This window comes from Acomys russatus, chromosome 10, assembly GCF_903995435.1.
Source record: "Acomys russatus chromosome 10, mAcoRus1.1, whole genome shotgun sequence".
Taxonomy (NCBI): domain Eukaryota; kingdom Metazoa; phylum Chordata; class Mammalia; order Rodentia; family Muridae; genus Acomys; species Acomys russatus.
The window spans coordinates 64,330,837-64,350,258 of NC_067146.1; the positions used below are offsets into that span (position 1 = coordinate 64,330,837).

The 19,422-nt window shown below is 41.8% G+C and overlaps 1 protein-coding gene across 1 annotated transcript in view; it reads left to right on the forward strand.

The window, feature by feature from the left end:
• Positions 1 to 19,422, forward strand: part of Fam13a (family with sequence similarity 13 member A) — an 82,088-nt gene that overhangs the window by 56,947 nt on the left and 5,719 nt on the right. Inside the window, exons 9-15 of the mRNA XM_051152264.1 lie at positions 5,257 to 5,461; positions 5,940 to 6,078; positions 6,705 to 6,786; positions 7,579 to 7,799; positions 8,696 to 8,779; positions 15,432 to 15,527; positions 17,417 to 17,500. Coding sequence (XP_051008221.1) covers positions 5,257 to 5,461; positions 5,940 to 6,078; positions 6,705 to 6,786; positions 7,579 to 7,799; positions 8,696 to 8,779; positions 15,432 to 15,527; positions 17,417 to 17,500 — 911 coding nt within the window. The remainder of the gene's footprint in view (positions 1 to 5,256; positions 5,462 to 5,939; positions 6,079 to 6,704; positions 6,787 to 7,578; positions 7,800 to 8,695; positions 8,780 to 15,431; positions 15,528 to 17,416; positions 17,501 to 19,422) is intronic.

Below are 19,422 nucleotides of genomic sequence, written 5' to 3' on the forward strand. Positions count from 1 at the left end.
ATCGTGGAAATAGAAAACCAATTCCCACAAGTTGTTCTCTGCCCTCCACATGTATGCCATGACACACACAACACAACACAATCAATCAATCAATCAGTAAGTAAGTATTTTAGAAGAATTGTGAAGAAGCAAGTGATCTTAAAAAGATCTCCAGTTGAACCCTCCCGTTGTACAGTTGAGAGAGCTGAGCCTCTCCTAACTTCTAGCCCATACTCCAAGCAATGCTAGTCAGACAACCCCTCAAACAGAGTAAAGAACCAAACTCTTGGGTTCATATCCTGGCTCTGCCACTTGATCAGGTTTATGGGCAAATTAGGAAATCTCTCTCCATTTTGCCTTGATTCCATTATCTTTATGTAGATGTAACAACAATAGCAAATAGTAATTCCTAATGAATATAATCACTGTTTAGCAAAGATTAAATGAGATAATATCTGCTGTCCTCCACTTGCTATGGGCACCATATAAGTGTTACTGCTTTTCTCTCCCACAAATATATCTAAATATTCATTGGGAGAAAATATATATATATATATTTTGGGGGGGGCAATTCTGCTCACTCACACCAACCTCCATCCCTTTCTTTGTCGCATGCTAGGCCCTAGATTGGGAAATGCTGCACTTGAAGAGACAGCAGCTGGGCTCCTGGCAGGGTCTTGAAGGTAGCTTTCTCTAAGACATGTAAGGAATAAAACAGAGTCAGGGTGGTACATAGTAACTGATGTGTAATAAACGATCTATAACTATGTGTAAATGTGGGTCAGAGTCATCTCAAAAGACACTGTTCTTTTTGGTTATAAAGTCGTCAGCCCTATTCTGTTCCACACACTTACCAATAATCTCAGCAGGCCTATTGGGGACCTGCTTCTTAACTTTGCAGATAGAGGCAAAACAAAATTAAATTTGGAGTTGATAAAGCCGACTGCTAAGTTTCCTTATATATCTGATAGTTTGCAAGACTTTTTGAACAATTGAGTAAGACTAACATTGTTCTCAGGTTAAATTTTAGAACATTAAAACGAATTTATGAAAGTCATCCCTCTAGGGTGGCCTCTATCGTCCCATCTCTAGCCTCTCCTTGAACATCTGAGAAGAGAGCCATGACATCATGCCAAGCAGTAAAAGCAGTAATGGCACTAAATAATATAGTTGGAAAAGAAGCATGGGAAATATCATCTCTCTTAATTTTGTCCAGATTTCTTTTAAATGAGTCATTTCAGTAACCAGTTTCTTTTATATAGCCAATGGCTCTAGCCAGATTAGCAGAGCGCAGCTGTCATGATGCTCTGCACCATTTTTGCTCAGAAAGGAACTCCTTGCTGTAATGGCTTGATTCTCTTATGACCCTGTGTGCTGTGGAGTCTGCACTAGGACTCCTCAGAACCTATTCTATTCTTATCGCTTACATAGCAGGAACACAGTTTTTGTATTTGTTCTTCCTGAACACCTGCTGTGGTGTCAAATGACCTGAGTGAATTAATTTTTAATAAAAAATAAATGACACGATTACACCTAAAGTTCATTGTGAGTGTACCAAAGGGATTTTTATCTGAAAATGAAAATATGCTTAATACGTTTGGGTATTTTTTTTTTCAATACGGTTGCTTCAATGTTCTAGAGTTAATGACTAAATATAAAATATTTTTTCAAGAAGCTATTAGAAATGGCTGGTGATACATCCCCAAAACTTGCTTTCTAAAGAGCAGTGTAATTGACACAGTATGTGCCACAGTGTGCAGGGCAGTTACTTGGTTTCCCTGTTGAATGACAACTAGAAAATGTAAGTAACAATATTTCAGACTAAAATATGGAAATGGTAGTATTGATTCTTTTTTGTTTGTTGGTTTGTTTTTTGTTTTTCGAGACAGGGTTACTCTGTGTAACCCTAGCTGTCCTGGACTCTCTTTGTAGACCATGCTGGCTTCGAACTCACAACAATATCCTGCCTGTGCCTCCCGAGAGCTGGGATTAAAAGCCTGTGCCACCTCGCCCAGGGGTAGTATTGATTCTTTAGTTTATGAGATACATACTACGTGCCAATTTGTGACTTTCTTAAATGGACCTTTAAGTCTGAGACTGCGTAGAAGGGAGAAAGGGGGGCGATCACATGAGTGCTCCATGTTGTATAACCGGGGAGCTATCCACTTCTGTTCCACCCATGGAACTATGATGCAACATTGCTCTTTATTTTGTTAAAGCTAAAATTCACAATGGCTTTACATTATCAATTTCTTTTTTTTTATTTTTTATTAATTTATTCATATTACATCTCACTGGTTATCCCATTCCTTGTATCCTCCCATTCTTCTCTCCTTCCCATTTTCCCCTTACTCCCCTCCCCTATGACTGTGACTGAGGGGGACTTCCTCTCCCTGTATATGCTCATAGGGTATCAAGTCTCTTCTGGATTCCTCTACCCTACCTACGTGGGTTAGTAGGAAAATGGTAGAATTTCCTCAGGATGTATTAAGATGTTTTGTTTGTTTGTTTATTGGTCTTTGAAATAATTGATCAGGGACAGAGACAAAATAAAGCTGTATTAAACAAGAGAATGGATAGATAGGTTCAGGTTAGCTGCCAAACACCACTCTTTTTATTTTTTCCTTTAAAGATTTATTTATTACGTACATGGTGCTGAGCCTTCAGGCCAGAAGAGGGCACCAGATCTCGTTACAAAAGGTTGTGAGCCACCATGTGGTTGCTGGGAGTTGAACTCAGGACCTTTGGAAGAACAGCCTGTGCTCTTAACCTCTGAGCCATCTCTCCAGCTCACCAAACATCGCTTTTAACTCCATCTGTTTATAATGAATTCATGATCATAGAGACCAAATGGTAAAAAAAAAAGATGTTTTTGTTGTAGAAAATGTATTCTGCTGAATTAAAGGTCGAATTGAGGGTTTCAGGATCAAGAGTAAGACTTTTTCAAACTGCATTTCTTTTTTTTCTTGGTGAATAGAAATGTCAAGCTGACTAGAGAGCTCTTGTGACAACATTGACATCATACTTGATTTTTATCGAAGTGTTGGGTCCCCACAAAGCAACTTCCCCTCCCCTTGCTGTTTACTCCTCTGAGGAGAGGCTATGGCTGCTTTGGCCACTTTAACCCTTTCCCAGTCTGGCTAAGTTGATTTTTGTCTTAGGAAATAAAAGATGCAATCTGGTCAATCTAACAATCACAGTTTCTGCAGCTTAACACTAAAGTTCACATTTCCCTTGGAGATTCCTTTCTCCTGACTTCCTTCTTCTGAGGTGCTTTTCATCCTTTTGTGTTGGCAGAGATTAGCTGCTCAGACCTGAAACCTGTTACTTAGCACACACAGACCAATACCCTTAGTCCAAAGAAAGAGATGTTTGTCTCTGGGCTTAGCCACATGCGTTGTCTCATGTTTTGAGCCTTAATAAACAATCTTTTTTTTTTTTTTCTTGAACATTTTGATTTTTCAAAATATGTATCTATGTTCCCAGATAATTTGAGTTCCTTTAAATTTTGCAAGATTTGTTCTTTATGACATAGCATTTTAAGTGAACATGTTTATCTTCCTGTTATACTGTGAAGTATTCCAAACTTTCAGGCAGTGGTCATTGATTTTGTAGCTGTGGCACATTCTAAAGCAAAATGCTGACTTAAAAGTTAGAAGGCACGCAGACCCACTCTTCCCACTGGCTGGGTGTTTGTCCTTAACTTCCTTGCCTCTCAATGGCCTTATCTCTCAGCAGCCTGGGATCAGTAGTTCTCAAACATGATAATCACATGGGAACTTGAATTGTTTGGGCAGCTTTTGAGTGTTTGCATGATCTTGTATACACACACATGCTGTGTGCATGTGGGTGTGCATGTGTGTACATGTTTGTTGGTCTACCTGTCAGTCATATCTGGACTATTACTTAAATATACTGTGTCTGGGATGGATTGAGGATTTGTGTGCTGATAGTTGTTAATTGTTCCCGTGGGTTGCTGTAGGTATCTACCAAGGGTTCAAGGCTTTAAAAGCAATTATCTTGGCTCTGACCTTGTAGGAATATGATCTGCTCTTTCTAAACACAAAGTTTAAGCACAGTTGTCCCATATAGCTGCATACATTTTCAATCTTCATATTAAAGGAGCAACTAGGTGTTCTGTGGTTCACACTTTAGGAACCTAGAGTGTAAGATCATGGCAAGTATTAGCCTTATGGAAATCACTAAACATTTTAAGTGCAGTTGAAGCCTTTAAATGAAGAGTATTACAAGTGGAAAATAGTGTGCCATCCAAGATTCACTTTGAAGATTTTTAGATATAGTTTTAAAACATTTCTTAATATTTATTTATATTGTCGGTCAGTGGACGGGGGGGTGTTGTGCCTTTGCTATAGTGAAGATGTGGAGCTTAGAGAGCAATTTGAGAAATTGGTTCTCTACTTCCAACATATGGGTTCCAGGCACCAAATTCAAGTCATCAGACTTGGTGACAAGGGCCTTTACCCACTGAGCCATTTTGCTGGGCCAACAGTTGTTATTTTTTTCCAATTAAAGAAAGGAATATTTTGAAACGAGCCTTGTAATAAATAGAAATAAACACTGTCTTCTTATCCTGTAAAATAAAAGGTCAGGATTTTGTACTGTTTTTTTTTTTTTTTTTTTCCTTACTGATTACCTAAAAATAATTTGTATGGGATTGGCCTCTATAAGGCTTTTTCCTCTCTTCATAATTTATGTGTGCTTCCTCCCCCTCCTCTTGGGCACCTTCTGAAATTACAAGTGCAAAGCACAGCCAGAAGCATGCTAATCCTGTGTGCTAGGCAGAGGCATGCACAGCCAGAAGCATGCTAATCCTGTGTGCTAGGCAGAGGCACAGGGTGAATTCTTACCAAATGACCCACACAGAGGATGTAAAGCCTTGGTAAATAGGATCAAGGCCCCGCCTAACATGGCTCTTTAGTTGTCAGGATAGCCAGGGTGCGGTGTGCACCCCTAACACACTTATGGCTCTTCCAGTGGTGCCCCTGCATGGAAAGGTTTCTACCACTTATCTATGGAGGAAATTAGAATGATAAGCAATTGGATATGTGTCTTCCAGGCTGTTCCTTGGGGTCAGCCCTAGCAAGTTCTGGTTTGAGAGCAAGTGGGAATGTTGTACAGCGGTGATTTCAGTTCCACATAGTGCCTATTCTGCCCATTAGATATGAAGTGAGAAGCCATCCAATAGTGATTCAGGAAACCTGGGTAATGATGCTCTCAAGACCAATGTTAACCTGTTAAACCACTTCTGTTTTCCAGAACCCATCCCTTCCTGGCAGCAAGAGAATGTAGACCCTGATGAAGTCCGCCTCTCCCCACAGGCGGGGCGTCTGATTCACCAGCTTTTGGATGAGGACAGTGACCCCATGCTGTCCCCCAGGTTCTATGCCTATGGGCAAAGCAGGCAGTACCTGGATGACACAGAAGTGCCTCCTTCTCCCCCCAATTCCCACTCTTTCATGAGGTACGTTCTGTGTTCCTGGTAAGCAACTGCACCAGCCATATAACATTAGAGCAGATAGAATGGCACTGATGGCTATTTCATATAGTAAAAATTAAGTTGGGGATCTGTGGAGAGGCACACCTAAATTTCTCCATCACAGTGAACAGGCTGTGTTGGAGTCTCTACTGTGTGGCTCAACTGCAGAGTTCATTTTGAATTCCAACTAGCACTTCGTTTCTAAAGCTCTGTCAAATTTAACAGTTAGGCCTGTTGTCAGTCTCAGATTGTTTCGATGATAATGAAAGGTTATTTAATAGCTTATTTAATAGGTAGCATATGCAGAACTCAAAGTCAGAAGATGCACCTATCTGCTTGGCTTTTAATCAAAGGGTAGAGGATGTTTTCACTCCTCTGTGCCATATACTCTCAGATCCCATAGGACCTCCCCATAGTTATTGGTCATTCATGGGGCAACTAACCCAGGCCATGCTCTTTGCAGGAGGCGAAGCTCTTCCCTGGGCTCCTATGATGATGAGCAGGAGGACCTGACACCTGTGCAGCTCACCAGAAGGATTCAGACCCTTAAAAAGAAGATCCGGAAGTTTGAGGACAGGTTTGAGGAGGAGAGGAAGTACAGAGTGAGTTCGCACAGGGTCTCCTCAGCCTAGCACGCCCTTCAGCCTGTGGAGACGCAGTTCTCCACCTGTGCGCTGCATATCAGATGTCCCGCATGTCAGATATTTACATTACCTTTCATAAGAGTAGCAAAATTACAGTTATGAGGTAGCAACAAAAGAATTTTCTGGCTGGGGGTGGCGGGGTCACCACCACGTGAGGAACTGTATTAAAATTGTCCATGACAGAGTGCTCTTCCTGACTGCATTAGGAAGGCTGAGAACCACTGATGTAGAGGATACCCAAAACTGATTCAAGAAGGGAATTTTATTTGTTGGGCTAAGATTTGATTCAACTTTATCTTCCATGGTTTTCTCCATGCTAGGCTCCTTCCATTGTTGGCTCTCTCTTATTTTCCCAAGCCCGTGGCAAGAGGGCATTTTTCATGGCGGTTGCAGTATAAGCCCACAAACTCTTCCGCTTCCGGCTTCATTAGCTTCATAAGCTGAAGCATACAAGTAATAGAAAAGGGGATTCGGTCCCCACAGGGCTCCATGATCACAAAGACCCAGGGTTTTGCCCTTAAGGAAATCTGTGGGAGTATCAGAAACAAGCAGTAAAATATTTACTCCAGGTTTTCTTTGCCCAGCCCTCCCACAGTGACAAAGCAGCCAACCCAGAGGTTCTGAAATGGACAAATGACTTGGCCAAATTCCGGAAACAGCTTAAAGGTAAGTGAAGCTCTGTGGACATAAAGATGTAGCCTGTGTGCGATAAGCCAGAGACAATTCCCTTGTGTCCTGTGGCGTGTCACCCTCGTGGTGTCCCAGGCCTGAGGAAGCTTCCCAGTTCTCCCAGTTCTTTACTGAACACCATCCCAAGGCTTTGTGAAGCCTCACATCCCAAGACAAGCAGACCAGATACGCTATGAATTCCTCAACATGTCTTCACTGCCACAAACTCCTAGAAGGATGGTTTCACGTTAGCACTTCTAAGCACCTGTTTAATCTAAAGTTGCACTCACTGGAGTGTTAGCAGGCATCTTATCAGAGACAAATCTGAAGAAGGTTAGTCCTCTTTCCCTCGTGTTTAAGCATAGTCACAGCAATGATTAGATGCAATGATTAGATTGGGTATGTAGATTGGATGAAAAGCAGTGGCCGCTGTCTGGCTTTGGATCAGCCCATCTGTGCGTGTGAAGGGAATGTGTTTGAAATGCTTCTGTCCATTGCCGACATCAGATGCTAAGCCAAGGAAGCCACAATTTCAGGTGCTAAAATCTAAAACTGTCCCAAGGATTAGAGTTTGGGAAACATTTCTGAAGATCCAGGAAGAGTATATTCTAGTTTGGTTTATGTAATGATCCAGGGATTTCCACTTATACTATAATTTCAATTCTATCCAGGAAAAAAAAAAAAAAAAAAAAAGACATAGCTAAGCAGTTATCAACATGACAGTCAAAGCAGTGTGTGTTCAGCAGACCTCAGTCTTATGTATCTCTGTTTCCAAATCTAATTGCCTAGAGTCAAAACTAAAGATCTCTGAAGAGGACCTCACCCCTAGGACAAGGCAACGAAGCAACACGCTTCCCAAGAGTTTTGGTTCTCAACTGGAAAAAGAGGATGAGAAGAAACAGGATCTGTCAGATAAAGCCATCAGGCCCAGCGTTGAAGCCACACTGGACTGCATACAGAGGAAGCTCCAGGAGAAGCGAATGGAGTCCAGCCGTCCTGAGGACATTAAGGTGTGATGCTGTTAGAGAGCCTGAGGGATCTGCCCTCAGGGCAGCCAACACAGTGCAAACACAGGCCATGCAGATTGGTACCTTTGCCACACTTATCATCTGCTCAGCTCACTTTCCAGTTAGGACATACTGGGCTCTGCTGCTGTCTCCTGGCATTACAACATAAAGCCTGGTGAAAAGAGAGAAGAGACCAAGGGATTAGGGCATGTCAGATGAACCCCACAAGCACAATGATACCTTTTAAAGCTTCCCACCGGTGTGTAGAGAAGCATATGAAAGATGCAGTGTTTTAACGGTGGGTACTCTGGTTTCTGTCTATAAACTGAAAGCAGATTGTTCTATTGACTCTTTGTAAAATGAACTTTTTGAGGCTGGGGAGATGGTTCAGAGGATAGGAACACTGGCTGCTCTTCCAGAGGACCAGGGTTCAATTCCCAACACCCACATGACAGCTCCCTACTTACTATCTGTAACTTCAGTCCAGGAGTCCTAACACCCTCACATAGACATACATACAGGCAAAATACTGCTGATGCACATTAAATAAATAAATAAGTGAACTTATTGATGTTAATACATGGCTTGAGTCTCTAAGCAGAGGGATTACAATCAAACCTCTAGGAGCATGTAGCCTATAACTGAGGTATTGCCGGGTCCGTTAAGCTCAGCCCACATCTTCAGTGTGCCTTTCCTGCCATGTGGGTGTTCCTGCAGCCCATGACAATGGTGCACTGCACTCTATGTTTCTGGTGGGAAGTGAAGAGGCCCTCATTCCTAGGTGAGCTTTGAACAATGCATTTTAACTCTTCCTTTAGAGGAATGTGGCTAAACTGAGAAGTTAGAGCGTGCACAAATGCTGTCCCAATGTTTGATTTCTTACCACTGTGTTTATATAGGATATGACCAAGGACCAGATTGCTAATGAGAAAGTCGCTCTTCAGAAAGCCCTGCTATACTATGAAAGCATCCACGGGCGGCCGGTATGTGATGCACCAAACCTCACTGGGGTCAGTTGTCTGGTTTTGGAATGTTTCTACAATTTAGTTCCATCCAGGAAATAGAGGCTCTAATACATGTTTTTTTTTCCTTGTACTAGACAGGCAGCCTACTGTATATTCATGCTGTACTTAAGTGTTTTGAAGGCTTGGCCAGTAGAGTTCTGTTAGACATTGAGTCTTGAATCAGATCTTGAACATGTCTGAATTTTAACAAAAGTTAGTCTGCAACCAGACTTAAGTCTCTAGTGTTCTGCTGAAGGGGAGGAGAGGTGAAGGGGAGGGAAAAGTATGAGGATGTTAAATTTCTGAAGTAAGGAGACCTCCTGCCCAAGTCAGCACCCATACGCTGCAGCTGATGCTAGGCTTCCATAGCCGTATTATGAAGGGACTGTAGATGTGGCCCAAAACCATCGCTCTGTGCTGCAGGACACGGCCAGCATTTTTACTCTTCATAGTCTTCTGTTCAGTTGGCAAAAAAAAAAAAAAAAAAATGCAGGAACAACAGCAATTCCTACAGGCAGGTATATGGAAGCATGAAATTTAGATTCACAGATTTTTTTATGAAAACCCCAAAAGCAGGACTCTTCCACTCTGTCCTAACTACTAATTTAATAAATTAGTGAAATGAATTTAATCTTTTCTTCTGAATGATGTTCTTTTTAATACAGAAGCCTCTAGAATGATATATTAAACGCTTTTTAAAACAAGGCACGGTATCAAACTAGGTTCTTCAGGAGCTAGGCAAACGCTCTTCCACAGAGCTAAACCCCGAATCATGTGTTTCGTGGGGTGAGGATTCTGGGTGTTGTTTACCTAACAGTGAACCTAATCCTCAGTGGCTGGCACAGAACCTGTCACACAGTGTAAGCTCAGGGAGTTTCCACAGAAGGCACCCTAAATTGCGTTTTGGTTCTCAATATATCAGTGTGTGTGTGTGTGTGTGAAAAATTCTGGTCCTGGCACTCATTCATTTTGCTGGACTGTTCTTGCAGTGGAAAAGTACTGGAACTCTAGGATAATGTTCATGTTTCAGCCAAGTTTTTGTTTCAGTTTTTTTTTTTTTTTTTTTTTTTTTTTTTTTAATAAGGCACTGAACCAAAGAGTAAGTGCTCCAGAGTTCAAGGATTGTGAAATTTTGTCTTCGGTACTGGAGTAGTCAGGATGGGGGTGGGGAGAGGCAGAGCTGAACTGCTGTGAACAGATAGAGCCCCTGTGCCACAGAAGCTTAAAATCCTAAGTAATAGAATTTGTGGCCACCAGGAGGCTTCAGTGACACTGTTTCCCCCTTTGCATATTTCTTCCGCTTCTGTGGATTCTAGTTAGAATATGGACTGATTCCTTTGACTTCCTGGCCTGTGCCTCCCACCCTGGAGAGCACACAACTGCATTCTAATTGGAACAATCTTACCTGTTGGGTCACTAGTTTGTGTGGTGGAGGTGTTGGTATTTTGTTGTTAGGTTTGTGATTTTGTGTGTGTGTGTGTATGTGTGTATCTTTAAGTTGGGAAGATTTTCTTCCTATTTGTCCTTCAATCCCCAGTGCAGACTCTGTGACACTGTGAGGCTCAGAACTGTAGGAACTCGGAACTTGCTTGGCCAACCTGGGGCTGCTTAAGTAACTACTTGAACTTTTGGTACTTGGTTGAGAGATATCTGTTGTGGGTTGTCTTGGCAGTAAAGAGATTAGAGACACACAGAGACATTTATACATATACTGACATGTAAACTCAAAACAGAGGAAGTAAATAGCAGCTTTGGTGTTGCATAGTTAAGGACAGTTCTCGCTGCCGCTACAATCCCATGGTTCCTCTTTCCTGCCTGCTTGACATGACATGATTACAGTGGTGCAAAGAGTGTACTCTTTTTACCTGTCTGTTATTACGTATACAAAGTGTTATTAGTCTTTTGTCTTGCCTTATTCTCTTTCAGATAGATCAAGATTTAAGTATCTCACAGGATAGAGAACAAATATTAATGTTATTTTTCACTGATCTCAGATCTCTCTGCCTCTTGCTAGAATCCAATGCTCTAACCTCTTCAGGGGGGAAAAAAAAAAGCAAACTTCTCTTCATAAACAGCCAGCCCGAAAATCAAAGAAAACTTTGATTTTTTTTTTTAAGATTTGTACTATAGTTAACCCTAACCCATAAACACGGTTAGACAAAAAATACATATATTTCCAATGCCAGGCTGTCATTCTATGTACCTTTATCTCATAGAGTAGATGTTCAGAACTCACGCATTTTTCTAAGTATGCAGATTCCAATTTAACAGGCCATTGAGCCCCAGGATCATAGCCAAACAGTCATGTGCTACACAGTGCTCAGCACAGCCGTTTGTTTTAACAGCGCTAGCTCTCTGTAGGTGGACATGTGTGGCCTACAAAAACAAGTGGTCTCATCATTCTCTGTGAGCTTTTATTAAAGCATACACTTTTCAACAAGTGTATGACATCTTTAAAAATGATGTCATGGAAAAATATAACAAATAATTGAAGCCCTCATATCATCATTCATAAGAAACATGGAAGGGGAGAGAATAGGTTGTTTGACCTGTGCTTCTGACTTCTTCTTAATTATTTCCTTCATTTGGGATACTTTAACTCTGTGTTTCAAAACCGTGTGGACCAACACAGCATTAAGCACAGCCAAGTTAACATTTGAATTACATATCTATATATAAACACTCTCCTCTGGTTACCTGTTGTAGACTTCCTGATCTTTACACAAACATCCTGCTATTCTTAACTTATAGAAGAGTTGCCATTTTCTAAGTTAATGGGCCAAGAATGCAGCAGTTAAAATAAGCCATCCTCTCACTGCCAGCTGCAGCTTCATCCAGGTCTGATGGCATTGTGAACAGAAAGAAAACTGGCCTGGGAGTTGGTACATCCACTTCTCACCTAGGTTCTCTTTCCTTGGGAAAGCATTGCCCTCTCAGTGCTTTTGTTTTAACCCCTGAAGAACAAGGCTTTTCTAGCTCTGACTCTATGGCTCTCATTTTGTTTTTATCATCAAAGTAAATATGGTTTTGCCATTCACCTCTACATTCAGGTAACTTCAACCAAATTGTAGAAAAGTTTTGCTTGAAGCTAATAGAAAACCCTCCTGACATAAAGGCAGGTACACTGGGCTGTTTTTTTTATCTGGGCTTTGTGATTTCTACTCAGGACTTGCCTCTAGTTAGATGTAAATAATTATTGGTAGTGTCCCCTTGGAATTTGAAAACAGTATCCGATCTTCCAGAGTAATTGAAAGCAAGGTAGTAAGTGAACAGTGGCACTGTTTCTGTATCGAGTTGATGACAGGGTGGGAGTGCTGCTCTCTCCCTGATCTTTCTGTCTCATGTTTATGGCTTTTTGTTTGTTTTGCTTTGAGACAAAGTCTCACTATGCAGCCCTGGATCTTGCTTTGTTGACCAGCCTGGCCATGAACTCACAGAAATCCACTTGCCTTCACTTCCTAAGTTCTGGAACCTAAAGTCTTGTGCCACCACACTGGCTACTGTTGTTTTGGTCTGCATTAAAAAACAAAACAAAACAGAACAAAACCCCCATCTTAATAAGAATCTCTTTCCACACACTGCAAAGCTATTCAGCATATCCACTTAATTTTAAACGATGGTTTTGAAAGAGGAGAAAAAGAATTTTGAAGAGATGGCACATATATATATAATGTTTGGCCTAAAGTTATTTTCAAGTAATTATGAGCCACCAACTATTTTCTAAACTGACTTCTTCAGCTTACCATCGGAAAGTGATACACAGAGAATTCTGTTGACTAGTGTGTTTGGTATACACATGTGTAGGTAAATGATGAATGGCCTGTAAATTCACACATGTGCCAAATGGCTCACCAGAATGGCATGCCCTTACGAGCAGCCAGCGTTGGCATGTTAGGTGTTATAATAGGATTATGGTACTATCACAATGAGATCTGTTATTTCATGTGAAATGACCTCTGAGTCACCTTGCTGTCCTGACACTCATTTTTAATGAAGTGACTAATTTTAAAATTCCATTTGATATGACACATCCTAGAATCAGAAGCATGTCAACAATCCTTAAAACTGCCATGATGAAGGTTAAAGGGAAAGATTGTTATCATTGCTGGCAATGGAATGGATTGTTATGTATGCTAGCAAGTGGGAAATCCACAATGTTTTGCAGTGCCATGTTAGCGTGTGAAAGTTTATCCAAAGGGATTTACTGCTGGCCATGTTGAGAAAGGCAGACACAAAAGCCACACAGAACAACATATTTACATAACCCAGAATTGTCCTTGAAGTTGAATCTTCCAAGACTTTGAGATAAACGGTAAAGCTGCATATCTTATGCCATTTCCTACCTGAGAAACTCTCGCTTTCTCATTCATTGAATGGTAATAGAATGCAAAAGCCCAGTGACCAATTCTAAAAAGACTTTATTGTGCATTGAGGTAGTGAAAGGAAATAGCTCTGTGTTGGGCATACCTAGATAGGTTTGAAATATCCATTCACTAACATTGAAGATATGTATAGGATGTATTCATTGGATGAGTTACTAAAATAGCTACTCAGGATATGAAAACATATAAGCCTTGAGCTCAACAGATTATGTAGTAAACAAGGACATACATGTGTGAACACTTACCATGTAAATGTTTACGAATATAAAAGTGTTTGAAAGCACAAGGCATTATAAGCGTCAAGTGTCTTTGTTAGGGTTCTGTTGCTGTGATAAATACCAGGACCAAAAGCAACTTGGAGAGGAAAGGGCTTATTTCATCTTATAGTGCCTCATGAAGGGAAGTCAGGGCAGGAACTCAGTCAAGGCAGGAACCTAGAGGTAGGTGAGGATGCAGAGGCCATGGAGGAATGCTGTCCATCCTGCTCTCTTACAGTATCAAGGACCACCAGTCCTTGATGGTGCTATCCACAATGAACTGGCCTTCTGTCTTAATTAGGGTTTTATTTCTATGAAGAGACACCATGACCCCAGAAACTCCTGTAAAGGAGAACATTTAATTGGGACTTAGTTTACAGTTCAGAGGTTTAGTCCATTGTTGTTATGCAAGAAGCATGGTGTCACGCTGGTAGATGTGGTGCTGGAGAGGTAGCTGAGAGCTCTACCTCTGGATCCATAGGCAGCAGGAAGATAATGCCACACTAGGTCTGGCTTGAGCATCTGAGACCTCAAAGCCCCCACCCCCACCCTGTGACACACTTCCTCTAACAAGGCCACACCTATTCCAACAAGGCCACACCTCCTAACAGTGCCACTCCCTATGAGTGGGGGCGGGCCATTTTCTTTCAAACCACCACACCCATCAATCATGGAGAAAATGTACCACAAGCTTGCCCACGGACCAAGCTGACAGGGGCATTTAGATTTAGACTGAGGTTCTAGCTTGCAAAATGACTGTAGTTTGTGTCAAACTGGCCTAAAGCTAGCACAAGTGGTGGTATGAAGGTCAGGATCATTATTTCAAGATGGGGAACAAGGAAAGAGGGCTGTGCCGAGTTGGCTTCTGATCTGCCAATTCCAAATGAAGGAGAGAGAAAGCCCCTTCGGTGTAGAGGGAATTGCACAGAATTAGGCATGAGGTAACTTAGTCTATCTCTGGAGTTTGAACTGCAGTGCAGGAGGGGAGAAGTCAAATCCAGTACAAGGAAACTGGATTCCTTCCTGCTGCTTAGAGATTTCGAGTGGGTGTGCCTGATGAAGAAAATGAGAATGAATCATCCGATGGATTCCAGCAACTAATGTTCCTTGAATACGCTCTGTCTGCCAGAATCATACTTTTAAGAGGAAACAGTTTCATGTGGAAGAAATTCGTTCACATAAGTTGATTACAGTGCCATGTAGTGAGCCCTATAATAAAAACTCTTGCCCCTTTCCTTGGGCCCTCCGCTCTCCCTAGAGAGTGAACCATTTGGAGATTTGGAACCTTGAGTTTCTTGGATTTCCTTTACATTTACCTATTTATTGGGAGGATGCACAACACAGCATATAGAGGTCAGAAGGCAACTCGAGGAAGCCAGTTCTCTCCTACAGATGGGTTCTGGACATCAGGCTCAGGTCAGCAGGCTCGGCAACTGTGTCTGCTGGGTCCTCACACAGAGAGGAATGTCTGCTTGTTTGTTGTTTGGAGGGCTGTTTTAAATTTTATTTACTTCTTTTATGGTTTTGGGCATCTTGCCTACATGCATGCTTGTGTAGCACATGCATACTTGGAGCCCACAGAGGCCAGGGGAGGGCATTGGATCCTCTGGGACTGGTTACAGATGATTGTGATCTGCTATGTGAATGCTGGGAATTGTACCCAGGTCCTCTGGGAGAGCAGGCACTGAGCCATCTCTATAGTCATGCTACCTTGAGTTTTCAATAGTGGTTTTAGAATTACTATAGTGGCTGAGCATATAGCACATTATTCATGTATAGACAGACAGTATATTAGGAGGGTGATTTCCACTGATCTGTAGTTTAAATCTGCAGTATTTTTTATGTACTTACTAAATATTATCAGGTTTTAAAACTTTAAAAATTGTATCATCTGTATATTCTCTTGGGCCACAAAAGCCCAAAGCATGCTGGGGACATGGGGCAGAATGAGCTGGGAGCCAGCTTCTCATTTCTCCTGTTCTTCCTTTTCAGGTGACAAAGACTGAGCGTCAGATTATGAAGCCTCTATATGATAGGTACCGACTAGTGAAACAGATCCTGTCCCGGGCCACCACTATCCCCATCATTGTGAGTACAGTGTTCCCCTTCCTGTTGGCAGCCCATGACTATGCTAAGAGCACCTATCCTTGTTAGGTTTCAACTACTGCTGGTCAACTATGCATGACCAGAAAACTTGGGGAAGAACAGGTTTACTTCAGCTTGTAGTTTATAGTATGTCTTGAATGGAAGTCAGGAAAGGGACTCAAGGAAGGAACCTGGAGGCAGAAATTCGAACAGAGGCCATGGAGGAACATTGCTTATTGGCTTGTTTTCCATGGCTTACTCAGCCTGCTTTCTAATACAACCCAGGACCAGCTGCCCAGGGCTAGCACTTCCTACAGTAGGCTAGGCTCTCACACATCAATCAAGAAAATGCTTCACAGATGTGTTCCAGGCCAATCTAATGAGGCATTTTCTCAATTGAGGATGCCTCCTCTCAGGCAACTCTACATGTATCAAATTGAATAAAAACTAAGCAGCACAGGACCCTAAGCCATATACTCATCATTGTGACTATAGCTGCCCCCTTTCTGTTGGAGGAGACCCACTTATGCTAATAGGATCCTAACATTCATTTTCAATAAAGATCAGGCTGCGGTAGATGAACCAGCCATTCATATCCACAACCTTACCGCCTGAGGAATGACTTCATCATCTATCCATTCCTTTGGCACACATAGGGCCAATATCTAAACCGATTCTTTAGAGACAGAGCACAGGGTAGTGTAGGGGTGTGCTTTCTCCAGGTTCTTCATTCCAAAGAGCACTTCTCTCCTCGGGCTATGCGTTTACAGTCGCCCCACTCACTAGAGGCACTGTTCCCCAAGAAGCTGACCCAACGAGGACCCTCTAAAGAAGGTCCCCTGAGAAGGTCCTTGTTTTGGAGGCTATGGGGGTGGAGAGGAAGTGGAGGGAGAGAGAGGTAAGCAAGTGGTTGGGAAGCTGCCTACCATGGCTACCATCCTGGGATATAACTAGTGTTAGGACCTGGACTTGAACTCGTCAAGGAGGAAGAGCAGCTTCTCTCTGGTTCTCGGAAGAATGTTAACACTGACAGCCTTCTACCTTTCCTTAGCCAGCCTGAGAATTTCCTCCCCAGGCTAGATGTAGTTGGGATGTTAGTGCCTGTCCATGTCTGCGAGAAGCATTGCCTGACCCAGCGCCCTCATCCCATTTGCTGTCACAGCCTTGGCTTGATATCACGTCTAAGATGTTTTACTCTCTTTAGCTGCTCTTCCTATTTAGTGCTTCAATTAATATTATTATTCATTTCTTCATTTCCAGGCTTAGAGTATGCTATCATATTTTTTCACATTTCTTTTAATATTGCACTTATTTTTATGAATAAGAGACAACCTAGAGACTCTAGGCAGGTGCAATTAAAGAATGTTACTATTCTGCAAATTGCCTGCACAATAAGAAAATGACTTAATGTAAGAAGTCATTGTCTTCCACCAGATAGGAAGACTTAGGGTCCTGATAGGGTGAGTGCAGAACAGAGAAGTTCCCTAACCTTTGCATGCTGTGACCTTGAGCCACTTACCTTTGCTCATGCCAGTTAGGTGTAGTTACTGGGTCTAGAGAGAAGATAATGGGGTGAGTTCTTTCCTTAGGGGATTCCTGAGTTTGGGTGGTAAAAAAAAAAAAAAAAGAGAGAAGGAAAAGAAGAAGAAGAAGCTTGTGCCTTCTTACTCTACTCTGTCCTCTAATTTGAGGCCGGGGGCTTTGAAGGGAGGATCACTTGGAAAAGAACCTTGACTGTATTGGGTTTGCTTGGGAGCTTTTGGTGGAAAATGGTTATAAAATGTAGTTAAAATACAATAGTGAACACTGGTATGGTCAAAGAGATCACCGAGAGCTGTAAGGCAAGGAAAAGGGGGTTTATAACATATCCTGTTTGTTAACGCTTGTCACAGGGTTCCCCCTCCAGCAAACGAAGAAGCCCTTTGCTGCAGCCAATTATCGAGGGCGAAACTGCTTCCTTCTTCAAGGAGATAAAGGTGAAGAGCTTGGTGCTATTACTATCCTGCTAACCCTACTCTGTGTGACAGCCCTTGGGTGGTAGTTCTAGTAGCATTTTCTCCAAATCAGTAGCTACCCAAACAAACCAGCTGTGACCACTCACATCCTATCTGTGTCAGAACCTTGCCAATCTCCTTCCATTCTCCTCTTTGTTAATTTGTTCTGTTTTGTTTTTACTTTGATTTCAGAGACTGTTTTGTTTCTCACCTTGTTTTGTGTGTGTGTGTGTGTGTGTGTGTGTGTGTGTGTGTGTTGTTTTAAATCATAATTACTTTTTTAAGGCCAAAGGGAAAGACTGAAATCCAAAAGCAGAAGTAAGTTTTAAGAGTTCCCACCTGTCGCCGTGTGTGGGGGCTCATGCCTTTAATCCCAGCACTTGGGAGGCAGAGGCAGGTGGATCACTGTGAGTTCGAGGCCAACCTGGTCTACAAAGTGAGTCCAGGACGGCCAAGGGTACACAGAGAGACCCTGTCTCAAAAAACAAAACAACAACAACAACAACAAATAAGAGTTCCCACCTGTCATATTTCTGTGACATTCTAAGCTGAGGGGGGTCATTTATCTCCTATGGTTAAGAATGATTATCTCAGAATAATCTATTGAGGGTGACCAGTTGAAAGCGCCATTTTCTTGCTGCAGTTAAGGTAATCCACACTACAATATCCAGTTTCAATGTATTGGAAAGACTGTGCTCGATAATCACATTACTAAATAGTATCTGAATTATGAGTGCCATACTGGAACATCAGGGCCAGTGTGCTGTATTATATCATTAAAATCACAGCTATTTTCTTTCAATATGCTTTGGTATCAATGAAAGGCAACAAGCTTTGTCCATCTGGCAGTTTTACAGATGAGTTGAATTGTGGTAATTGAAGAAATTTGGATAGTTTGTATATGAAAATTAGTATGCCTCTCTCAGCAGCATATAATGGGCTTATTACCAGGTGAAAACATGCTCTTGAATAACCTGCAAGATGTGACATTCTTAATAGTTGCCTCATTAAATGAACGGTAGATAGACTAATGATGCTCTTCTTGGACACGGACACTCTACCCATTCTTATTCTTTAACAATGTTTTTTTTAGAAGAATATTTTGGCTGTGGCTGATTGCCCACTGGCTCACATTATGCTCAGAATTACCAGTAATTTTGCAATGGTTACATTGCTTTTGTAAATACTGCTGCCTTTGGTTCATTTTGTTCTAAACAGACAAAGCTCTTGATACATGCTAACACATAATACAGTTGTTCTATTGCCATTTATACTGCAGTGTGTTGGAGATTAAAAAAAAAAAAAAAAGACCAAGTCTAAGTGGTTTTTTAAAAAACTTATCCCCAGTTATACTTGCTTCTTGGAAGAAGCCAGCTCAACTTCTAAAGGCCCTGAAGACCTCCAACCCACAATAAGCCTGGAGAATTTTCCTTCTTCTCCAGGAACCCTCTGAAACATGTTTAAATAGGATTCTAGTCTCAAGACTGAGGCTTCCAGAGCAGTGGGAAGGCTAGGCTGTCTATTATTTGAGCTCAGTATCAAAAGTAGCTACCATATTACATTTTCTAATCAGCTTTTGTTACAATATAAAATAAAATTATATAAGATAATTTTAGAATGTGTTGGTTTGATAAATGAAAAATAATCACAGGGAGAACTTACATTTTGTAGCTGGTATAGCTCCTTACATTCTGCACACACATTTGGCTTTACCCCCAGGAAAGCCAGGGAACACACATATGGCTTTTTCCCTTTATGGCTCTTCTGCACATTTATTGTCACATGCCATTTTCTCCCACTCAGCTCCTTGCTTAGACATCTTTTCTCCAAGTTCCTACTGCTCCTGCTTGGAATGTGGCTTTCAGGCCCCTCAACAGCCACTGGCTCTGCTGGAAACACATAGG